This window comes from Grampus griseus (assembly GCF_964374135.1).
Source record: "Grampus griseus genome assembly, chromosome: 2".
Classification (NCBI taxonomy): Eukaryota; Metazoa; Chordata; class Mammalia; order Artiodactyla; family Delphinidae; genus Grampus; species Grampus griseus.
In genome coordinates, this window is record NC_139018.1 from 750,485 (window position 1) to 761,409 (window position 10,925).

General features: G+C 67.7%; 1 protein-coding gene across 1 annotated transcript; it reads left to right on the forward strand.

Moving 5' to 3' along the window:
- Positions 1 to 238: 238 nt before the first annotated feature.
- NUDT14 (nudix hydrolase 14) lies at positions 239 to 7,724 on the forward strand. Its single transcript, XM_082649094.1, has 5 exons — positions 239 to 387; positions 3,410 to 3,453; positions 4,050 to 4,114; positions 4,316 to 4,553; positions 7,448 to 7,724. The coding sequence occupies exons 1-5, from the start codon at positions 307 to 309 to the stop codon at positions 7,686 to 7,688; spliced, it is 669 nt and encodes a 222-aa protein (XP_082505220.1). The 5' UTR covers positions 239 to 306; the 3' UTR covers positions 7,689 to 7,724.
- The last annotated feature ends 3,201 nt before the right edge of the window (positions 7,725 to 10,925 follow it).

The following is a 10,925-nucleotide window of genomic DNA, read 5'->3' on the forward strand; positions in this document are numbered from 1 at the left end:
CCCCGCCCCGCCGCACGCTCGGCTGACCCCCTTCCTGTTGCGGGGCCCACCTGGCGAGCCCCCCTCCCTGCTCACACCCTGCGCGACTCCGGGAGTGCCCCGCGGTCACGAGCTCCCCACGTGCACGGGGACCGGGGCAGGTGCTACCTGCGCGCTGGGCCCGCCCTCCCTGCTCGGCGCCGCCCCGCGCCGCCCCGCCCCGCGCGCACCGGGCATGCCCAGAGCCCGGTGACACGCCCGCCCGCTCGAGTCCTGAGCGGACCCTGCCCGCGTCCGCCCCGGGCCCGCGCTACCCCGCGCGCCGCCATGGAGCGCATCGAGGGGGCGGCCGTGGGCCGCTGCGCAGCCTCGCCCTACCTGCTGCCGCTCACGCTGCACTACCGCCAGGTGAGCCCGCCTTCCGCGCCTTCCGCGCCTTCCGCGGCCTGACGCCGGCCCCGGACCCCGCCCACGCGCCCATGGCCCCGCCCATGGCCTCGTGCCCCCGCCCCGCGGACCCCGCCTCTTCGCCGAGCGCTCTGCCCGTGAGTCCGCGTTCGCAGAGCCGTTGAGCGTCCGGCTCTGGGCAGGGACACCTCGGGGGACCACTCATTCCTCCAAGGAGGCTTTGCTGGGCCCCGGCCCTTTTTTGCGGTGGGACGTGTTGCGCGCCCCGGGGATCAGGGAAAGCTTCCTGGTGGTGTCTCCGTTCTGGGCAGAGGAGGCCGGCGATGGAGCTGGTGAGCCCTGGGGAGCCTCTCCAGGTGGGCTGCCTGCCGGGGCGTCACCTCCTCCTGCCGGCCCGGGAAGGGAGTGCAGGACCACACCGCCTCCCGTGGCGCTGTGCAAGTAGTAGGCTCACAGGAAACACTTGTTTGTCCAGTTCGGGCCCCCACCTTTTGCTTGCCGCTCCACCGAGTTCCTCCACGCCATCCAGGTGAGGACTGCACTCCTCCGAGTCTGGTGCAGCCCCTCCCTGCCCCCTCAGTTAGGACAGGTGGTGCAGGTCTTTGGTGCCCCTCTGCCGGGCTGTCCCTGGCCTGCAGCATCCTGTGACCCCCCCCTCCTCCCCAGGCCCATTACTCTCACTAACCTGTGAAGCCCTCTTGACGCCCAGCCTGACAGAGGCTGCACTCCAGTGTCGCCTCTCCCTTGTCGCTGCTGTCCCGTTGGCTCTAGGGGACAGGGAATTCCTATCCCCAGGATGGACCCAAGTTGGCAGCACCGGCTGGGGCAGAAGCCAGGGTTGGTTGAGGGCAGAGTGCAGGGACACGGAGGTTGCTGGCCTTTCCCTGGTGTTGGCCTGGGGCAGGGATGCCTAATTGTGGCTGCACAGCCTCCAGGGGCTGGGGATCTGGGGCCAGCAGGTGGGCACAGGGTGATCCAGGCACGTAACCGCTGTGGCCTATGGCTGTGGCACCCTCCTCCACTTCCTGTGGAGTGTGGATGGGTGCTGGTAACCAAAGCTGAGCCCATGCGGGCGGTAGGCTGCGATGGACACAGGCTGGGGGCCGGGGTGGTGTTTCCCAGGGGCCATGGGACACTGGGCTGGGTGGTGAACGTCACTGAGGGGCACCTGCAGCCTTTGGTCAGTAGCCACCCATGGCCAGGGGAGACCTGGTGGATGGACAGACAGACCAGCCAGAGGCAGGGCACCCGCGTGGCTCTGAGGGGGAGGGGCTGTGTTTAAACTCCAGTCCTGTACCTCCCTCCCAGGGCCCTGGAAGATGAGCCAGGCCTGGGTCCTGACCCTCTGGGAGGGGCTGGCTGGGCCTCAGTGGGCCCCTCTGGACCTTCCCCTGCACCCTGCCTTGGCTGGACCTGAGGGTCTGACAGATGTTTTGATCTTGATCCAAGAGGGTACCTGAAACCAGCACGAGATGACACTCACCCTGAGGGAGGCAGGGGCACAGCTGGCACGTGGCAGACTGGGGGGCAGGCCTTCCCCGGAGCTCGTCCTGGGGGGTGGCTGGCCCTGGGGTGGCCAGATTGCAGGCAGGCCCAGGTTTGCCTCTTGGGGGTGATGTCTCACAACGGCCTCCCGGGCAGCCCGACCTGCACAGGGCAGGCCATCGGCTCTCCCTCCTGCTTGGAAACCGGGGCTCCTGCCCGTCCAGAGCACCTCCGCCTTCAGGCCCAGCTCAGACCAATGTCCCCAGCTCCCCTCAGACCAGCATGCGGGCCTCTGCCTGTCAGGGCCCACTGCTGGGAATGAATGCCCTTTCTTTTCTGTGGGGCCTGGTGCAGTGTCACCTCCTCCAGGAAGTCCTCACACAGGCTGTTCCTTAGTGTCCTTCCTCTTTTGCAGCCCCGGTTGCCCTTTCGGTGTCTCTGGTGCTCAGATCCATGTGTGTTTCATGGCTCGGACGGGGCCTCAAGTGTGGGGCCAGCAGCTCGCCAGGGCGCAGGGCTGACCCAGTGGCTGAGCAAGCTGGTGGTGGGTGTCCACAGGGCTGGGCTCTAGGGCCCCAGGGCCAGCCCCATCCTCAGAGACCCCTTGGGGAGGGGTCAGGGCCAGGCGGAACAGCCCGGAGGACGGGAGCCTACCTCACCTAGTGGTGTCCCGCTGGCAGGGTTCTGGCCCCTCGTGCCCCCTGCCGGCTGGAGCCCCGTAAGCATGGGTTCTGGCCGCCCCCGGTGGTGCTGGCCCAGGCCCCGGCCCCCCGCACTGCCTTTTGTTCACTGAATGCTGCTCAGAGCCCTGGGAGCTGCTGGGACGGGGCGTCCAGGGTCGGGGAGCAGGGGGGTGGAAGGAAGTGACAGAACAGCAGGACCACAGGACACAGGACAGACAGCCCGAGACAGAAACCGGGCCGGGGAGAGGGTCATCCACTGCCCAGTCATCATCATTGAATCGTCACGTCCTGCGGGCTGAGATTCTGCCCGGCGCGGGCACACCCTTCCCCAGCTGCTCCCGGGGCTGCTGTGCTCTCCGGAGGCCCGCCTGCCCCTCCTGCCCTCCTGTCGCCCTTTGTCCAGTGGCCCAAGGGAGCTTCAGCAACGAAAACCTGATCTCTGCTCTACCCGCTTGGGACCCCTCCTGCCCCTCGCCCTGACTGTGAGGACATGTCACGCCTGCCTCTCCCCACACCCCCGTGGCCCTTCCCGTACTTGGTGGCAGCGTCGTCTCTCTGCAGCTTCTCGTGCTCACCTGTGCTGGGTGCTGGCTCATGCTGTGCCTGGGACGCCTTCCCACCCTTTGGCCCGGTTTTCCGCCTCACCCCTTGAGAGCATCAGGCTGTCCTGGACTTCCCTGCCCACCCTGGCGGCTACGCCCTGCCCCACCCGCTGCAGCTCGTCGCTCCCGAGGGGCCCGGGGCCATGACTGGCCGGGTACGGTGGGTCTGTGTGGCCTTCTCGCTCCCTGGAGCACCTCCACCCGCGCTGCCAGCCCTTCAGCCCTCCCTGACCGCTGCCCTGCCTCTTGCAGAATGGTACCCAGAAGTCGTGGGACTTCATGAAGACCCATGACAGGTGAGGGCCCAGCCTGGCTGGCCGCCAGGGAAGCCCCAGGGTGATGTCTGCAGGGACACCGGGCCCAGGGGCACAGAGCCCCACCCGCCTCTGCGTGTCTGAAGTCCCCACTTTCCCTGTCGTCTCACTGAGGGGTCACCTGAGGCCTGGAGCCCGAGCTGGGTCCCAGCTCAGGCCACCTGGACCACCTCTTGGACCTGAGAGAAGCTGCCCAGGTGCCCTCGCCCCCGAGCGTCGGAAGTAGGGGCTGGATGGCAGCGTGGCTTCAGGAGTGTGGCTGGCGGCAGCTGGCCAGCAGGGGCCACGTGTCCCGTCAGTCACCCGTCCTCAGCTGCTGCCACCCCCGGCCTGCCCAGCTGCCCAGCATGTCCTTCCCACCCCCCGGCCCCCGTCCTGCCAGCTGGAATACAGGAGGCCTGGGTCCTAGCCTGACTGTGTGACCCTGGCAAGCTGTGACCCGTCCTGGGCCTCAGTCTGCCCACCTGAGCAAGGGACACCACCTTCCTGGGTTGTGGAGGAGAGGAGGTGGGCTGGGCCCCCAGGGGGGTGAAGTGAGGGGGCTGCTTCTGTGCTGAGCTGGGTCCCTCCCCCTGCAGTGTGACCATTCTCATGTTCAACTCTTCTCGAAGGAGCCTGGTGTTGGTGAAGCAGTTCAGGCCAGGTGAGGCGGCCCAAGTGGGGTGTGGGGGGAGGGGAGGCCTGCAGGCTCACGTTCAGGCCCCTGGTGTCCTAGGGTCAGAGTGCAGACGTGGGGAGAGGGCTCTAGAGGAAACTGAGGCCCGGCAAGGGGGTCTGGCCAGAGCGGGTCACGTGGAGCTGGCCACCACAGGGCGGTGACTGCGGTCTGCCTTCCCCCAACCAGCTGTGTACGCTGGCGAGGTGGAGCGCCTCTTCCCGGGGTCCCTGGCCGCCGCGGACCAGGACGGGCCCCGGGAGCTGCAGCCGGCACTGCCTGGCTCGGCAGGGGTGACATACGAGCTGTGCGCCGGCCTCGTGGACCAGCCCGGGCTCTCGCTGGAGCAGGTGGCCTGCAAGGAAGTGTGGGAGGAGTGCGGCTACCACCTGGCCCCCTCCGGCCTGCGCCGGGTCGCCACGTACAAGTGAGTGGGGCTGGGCCCGTGGGCCTGCGGGGCTGGGGAAGGGCCGTCTGTTGCCAGCGCAGCCCAGGGGATGGGACGAGCTGCCTGGGAGGCAGTGAGCACCCAGTTCCCAGGGGTGTGCAAGCAGGGCGATTGCTCCTTGTTTTTTCAACCTTCCCACGCTGGGGAAGGTTGGACGGAACGCACCTCAGGGCGTGATCTGGGCTGGAACCCGGGGCCCTCGGGGCTAGTCCTGCAGCCTGCTTGGCCCCGTGCCCTCCACCGCGGCGGGGCCGCCCGGCTCTGCTCCGGGTGGCAGCTGCTGCCGACAGATGCCTCTACTTCCTGTGGGATTAAGCGCCGGGCGCTGGGGGTGGGGGTGAGTCACAGGTCTGCTCTGACAGCGGCTCAGGGGCGAGGGAAAGGCCAAGTCCTGGGCCGGGGCTGGGGGGCGAAGTGCGGCCCACCCCCGCCAAAGCCCGCCCCTCATTCCCCCTGGCCCAGGACAGGATGTCGGGGTGCAGCCCAGCCTTGGCCTGAGGATGTCACAGTGGGTCCCTGACCTTGGTGAAGTCCGGGGGCAGCAGGAGAGTCTCACGGTGTCGCCCGATGCCGAGCCCCTGGCGGCCTTCCCCAGAGGCGGAGCCGCCCTCCTCGGCCCAGCAAGGGGCCGCTCAGTGTTGGGCCTGGGCCCCCTCGGCGACACCCAGGGCCTCGTCCAGGCGCCCCCGGCCTGGGAACTCAGGCCTGGGATTTCTACACCAAAGAGCCAGACATCTTGGTGTGAGGGCCTCAGTTACCTGCGGGCATCCTCCGCGTGGCTGGCCAGTGGCCACGTAGCCTCTGAGCCTTTGGGCTGGCGGTCTGGGGGGTCGGGAGGATCCAAGGGGCCTGACCTCGGGTAGGGGGTGAGCCAGCGGGCAGGCCAGGAGGAAGGCAGGTGGAGGTGCCTTGGAGGGTTGGGGTCCCCCGAGCGGGTGAGTCTGGGGGGAGTCCTGGCAGAGGCGCTGCATGGCAAAGGCTCAGGGGCAAGGGGACAAGTGGCCCTGGCCTCTGGGCTGCGGCCTGATCCTGAGGGTGCTGGGTGCCGAGGAGGGCTCTGGACAGCGAGTGGCCTGCTCAGACTGCACTTTCGAGGTGAGGGTGGCTGGCTGTGCGGAGGCAGGGCCGGACAGGGCTGGCATGGAGGCCAGGGCAGCTCTCCCTGGGAGCCCGACGGCGGGCTGCATGAGCAGGAACTTGTGCTCCCCTGGGGTGGGGCCCACGGCTTCCTTCCGTGGCCCCGGGGGGGAGCCAGGCCACTCATCTGCCCGTTCCAGGTGACAAGACCCAGTGCTCGTCTGAGATCCCCCAGCTGAGGACGTGTTTGAGTGAGCAGGGAGAGGCAGTGCCCGGCCTGGCCGGGCACATTCTTCTCGGCGCCGGTGTCCGTCACACGCCGGCGGAAACTGGGACTGGAAACCCCACAGACCGCTGCTTCCATCAAAGGCGCAGGCTATAGCTGCCGGCGGAAATGGGCTGTCAGGAAGGGTCCGAGGGAGATAAGGGGCGGGAGGGTGGAGGAAGCAGCTGGGTGAGGTCAGTCTGGGTGGGGCCCCCGCCTGGGGGTGGGGGGCTTGGGGAGTGGGAGGGAAGCTCCTCCAGCTCTGCTCCCTGCCCCATGTGCAGGGCGCACCTCGGGGCCGCGTCCACCCTGCAGGCCCCGGCTGGCCTCAGCTAACCTCCTGGGGTGGCCTGGGGTCTCCCTGATCCCCTGGACGTCTCCCCAGACACCCTCTGCCTCCCCTCTCCCCCAGCAGACCACGCTCAGCCCTCCCCTCCTGTCTGTCACCCCGTCCTCATGGCCAGCTGTCACCATGGCTGCCCACTCGTTACCTCCCCCAGCACCGGCCTGGGCCCCTGCCCTCTGCCTGGGTGCCTGTCCCCCTCCTGGTGGCCAGAAGCCCCCTCCTGGCCACCACCTAGGGAGGGAGGGGACTCCTTGACAGTCCTCTCCAGCCTGTGAACCCTGGTCCTGGCCCTGGGGACCGCGCCCCACCCCGCCCAGAACAGGCGTCCTGCGGGTGCCCACATGGGAGTGCTCGCAGACCCAGGCTGCGCCGGCCAGAGCCCCGGCTGCGACCCGGGGCCCGCTGTGTGGGGAGAGGCCTGGCTGAGGCCCAGCGTGAGCAGAGTGTCGGTGCGCAGGACCAGCCGCCAGACTCAGCGGCTTCCAGCGACGCCCATTCACAGCCTCGCGGTTGCTGGGGGTCGGCAGTCGGCTTGCTGCGGACTCGGCCCACCGCTCAGGGCCTCGCAGCCTGACCGCCAAGCTGCGGTCAGGCGTCGGCCAGGCCGAGGTCTAATCTGGGGCTGAGGCTCGTCTTCCCAGCTCCCCGTGGCTGTGACTGAGGGCGCTGTCTCCCGCTGGCTGTCAGCCGGGGGCCCGTGGTCGGCTCCTAGCCCATAGGCCCTGGCACGTGGCCCTCTTACAGCATGGTGGCTTACCTCATCTTCAGGTGTCTCTCTGACTCTTTCCACCTCTGACCCCTAAAACCGGCAATGAAGAGCTTGCCTGACTACGTCAGGCCCACCCAGGATCACCTCCCTTTTTGATGAACTTAAAGTCACCTGATGAGGGCCCTTAATGACATCTGCAGAATTTCTCCTCCATCACCTGACCTAACCTCATCACATGGGAGCCTAATCACGGTGGGAGGTCACATCCAACATGTTCCTAGGTTTCCCCCACACTTGAAGGGAGGAGATTACATGGAGTGTGTACACCACAGGGGGGAATCTGGGGGGCCAGGGGGCATCCTGGAGCACTGCCTACCAGGGGCTGGAAGGAGTGGACAAGAGAGGGCTGTGGAAGGGGCAGGGGTGGCCGGCGGGGCCTGTGTGGATGCCTCAGCAGGTGCTGTCTCGACCCGTAGGTCTGGTGTGGGACTGACCAGCTCCAGCCAGACCATGTTCTACGCAGAGGTGACAGATGCCCAGCAGGGTGGCCCAGGCGGGGGCCTGGCGGAGGAGGGCGAGCTCATTGAGGTTGTGCACCTGCCCCTGGATGGCGCCCAGGCCTTCGCCGATGACCCGGATGTTCCCAAGACCCTCGGCGTCATCTTTGGTATCTCGTGGTTCCTTAGCCATGTGGCCCCTGGCCTGGGTCCCCAGTGAAGCTCCAGGCGGTCTGGACGAGCCCAGTTCTGGACACCTGCTCCGCAAACCTAATAAAGGCTGGTGTAGCTCTAGCCTGTGTCTACCGACTCCGAGCTGTGACCATGGTGGGCTGGGGGGCGGGGGGGGGGGGTGCGGTCTCCGTGAAAGCCCCTCAGCTCCACTGGGGCAGAAGCCTTGTCTGCAGGTTGTGCAGGGGGCAACTGGGGGTTGGCGGCTGGCAGAGGGCTAGGCCAGGCCCTGGATAGTGCCCCAGGCTGAGTGGGGGGCAGGGAGGATGGTGCCGTGCAGTGCCACTTCTGGGGGTAGGAGAGGTTGGGGACGGGCTCAGCCATGTCAAGCGCTCAGGGCCCACTGAGTACTGGGCAATGGATGGAGCTGTGGCCTTAGGAGCGGTGGCTGCGCCAGCCACGTCAGGAGAGGATGTGGACAAACCCACAAGGCACGTGCTCCCTGCTTCTGGGGCCAGTGAGGGGTCCCCTCCGTGACTGGGGCTCTCAGTAGCCCTGTGTCCCCTGTGTTGGTGATGAGGTCTCACTCCACCTGCCAACCTGTGTGTGGGGTAGCCTGAAAGCCCCATAGGACCCCTGCCTTGCACACCGGCACGCACTTGGGGCCGCAGGAGGGCTGGATGTCTGCTCAGCCAGGCACCGAGTAAGACCTCCGTACATAACGGGTGGGCTGGAGCCCACCGTGAAGAATGTGTGCTGGTCACCATGGTCATGGGCATGTGTGGGCGTGGCTGGGCCATCAGTTGGGGATGAGGGCCCGGCCTGAGGGCCAGGCAGGCTTCTTGGAGGGAAGGCCAGCCTGACCTCTTCTGAGGGTGGTGACCTGGCCCGGCCTTTTCCCAGAGGCCCCCAAATCCTCTGGTCAGCCCCTTGGGCAGTGCCCTAGGGGATGGGATGGGGGCAGCCTGGGTCATGGTCCACTGACCCTGTAGCGGACAAGGGGATGCTGCCCGGCAGGCAGGTGGGGACTGGGGAGCTGGAGTGACTTCGTGCCCTGTGCCCAGCGTCCCCTGGGACTGGGCCCTGGGCTGGAATGCTAGAGCATGCCAAGGCAGGACATGCTGCCCTGGCTTCCGCTGAGACCCTGCTGTCAGGTGGGGGTACTTCCCCGGGGCCGCGGCCACCCTGCCCTCCTGTGCCCCCAGGCAGGCGGGCACTTTCCTTCCTGCTGGCCTTCGGAGTGTGTGTGGCTGAACCCCACCGGGAGTGGCTCAGTGCCAACAGCCCCCGAGCCTGGCATTCGAGGCTGCCTTGGGACAGCTGTGCCCAAGGGGCCCACTCAGGCAGCATCACCTGTATGCAGATGCCGGCTGTGACCCAGGTGGGGCCACCCAGGTGGGGCCTCCTGGGAGCCCAGCCCGGCACTGACACGCTGCTGGGGAGGGGCACTCAGGCACGGGGGTGCGTCCAGGGGGCCGGCAGGGTCACGCTGCACTGGGGTCTTGAGCAGCCCAGCTCCGCCCCGTCCAGAGGAGGCCTAGTGGGCCGCCCCGGGCCCCAGGACACCTGGAGAATTCCCAGGGCAGCACGGCGCACCCTGCCTGTGTCTTGTGGACTGCCTGATACTCACCTGAGCTCCGCTGGCCTTCTGGGCTGGGCTGCAGGCGCTGCCCACCCTCTCAGAGGGGCCCCTAGTGGGTACTGACTGGGGCTGGGGGCTGTCTGTGCCCTGGGGAGCATGCCAGGCTCCAGCCTGGCGGGGCGGGGGGTGGGGGCAGGGCCGCGGACTTGGGTGCAGTCCAGCCCCGCACTCTGCTTGGCAGCCCGACGGGGCGGGTCAGCAGGCACCGCCGCCGGACCTAATGGAGCTGGCATCCATTTCCCGGCACAGGGGTGGGGGGGCTGTAACCGGAAACTCCCCTCCCTGGCCGCTATATTTAGCACCGCAGAACACAGGCGGAAGCGCAGCTCACTCCTGAGCCCAGCCGGCTCTGTCCAAACACCCAGCAGCTTGCACCCCGGCCTGGTCCTGAAGCCCCCTGGCCAGGCGGAGAGGCCTCCACCTCGTCCGTGCCTTGTCCGGCACAAGTTGAGACCCATCCCAGAACTCGCCTGGTGTCAGGCGCTTGGAGAGGGAGCCCTCGGGTTAGGGGGCAGGTGGGGCGGGGAGACTGAGGGGTGTTGTGGCCCAGTGGGCCCCAGAACAACGCTGGGGGTCCTCCTGGAAGAGGCAGGAGCCTGGCCCAGCAAGGGAAGAGGCAGGAGCCTGGCTGCCTCTGGATCTCCGGCCCTCTGGCCCAAGGGGTGCAGAAATCCCTGTAGGAGGGGACCCCAGGAGGGAGGATCCCCTCTGCCAGCAGCCCCAATGCCTTCCCTCAAGAGGCCAGCTTCGTGTCTTGAACCTCTCCTGAGTCCCTTAGGTCTGGGCTGTGGCTTCTAGGGGGCAGGAGGGGGAAGGGGACCATGAGCGCGAGGGGGTTTCTGTTCCCTGGGCCGGGAGGCAGGGACCCGTCCCATTCCCAAAGGGCCTGGCTGGAGGCAGATGGGGCCGGACCACTGTCTCCCCAGGGTCGCAGGGCGGGCGGGGGCTCCCTGTATCCCTGAGGCAGGGTTGGCCAGTGGGAAGGGCTCCAGGGCGGCCGCGTCCCCTGGCAGGTGGAGCTGGAACCTTGAGATGCGTGAGCATCCCTCACTGGTGCCTTCGTGCCGAAGACGTCCCTGAGCAGGGGAAGAGCCTCAGCTGAAGCGCAGCAGCTTCTGGAACCGCCGCACAGCAAGCCCAGCGTCAGCCACACCACCCGCCCGTGTGAGCTAGTCCAGGCCATCGTCTCCTCCCACAGCTGGCCAGCAGCAGGAAGCTTCGGACGAGGGAGGGGCGCACGGCGGGGGGCTCTTCTCCAGATTCCGCCTCTTACTTGCGCTGGAAGTCCCCCCTCCTCCACCTCTCCACAGCCAGGCCGGCCACCGGCCCCTCTCGTTTGCACTACGGCAGTGGCCGCCTATGGCCTCCCTGTCTGACCTCGCCCTGTGCTGCCCCTCCCCCCCAAGCCAGGGATCTTTGTGACAACGTAAATCACAAACGTGCAGCCCAACCCAGCTCAGCTGCTTTCTGTGACTTCCCGTCAGTCTTAGCAGGAAGACTCTAGCCAGGCAGGCCCAGCACAGCCGGCACTCACCACCACCTCCAGCCTCCCCCTCTGCCCCTCACCTGCTCTGCCCTGGCCATGTGTTCTCCTCAGCCCCAGGGCCTTTGCATGTGCTCTTCCCAGCCCCTCACCTGGCTGAC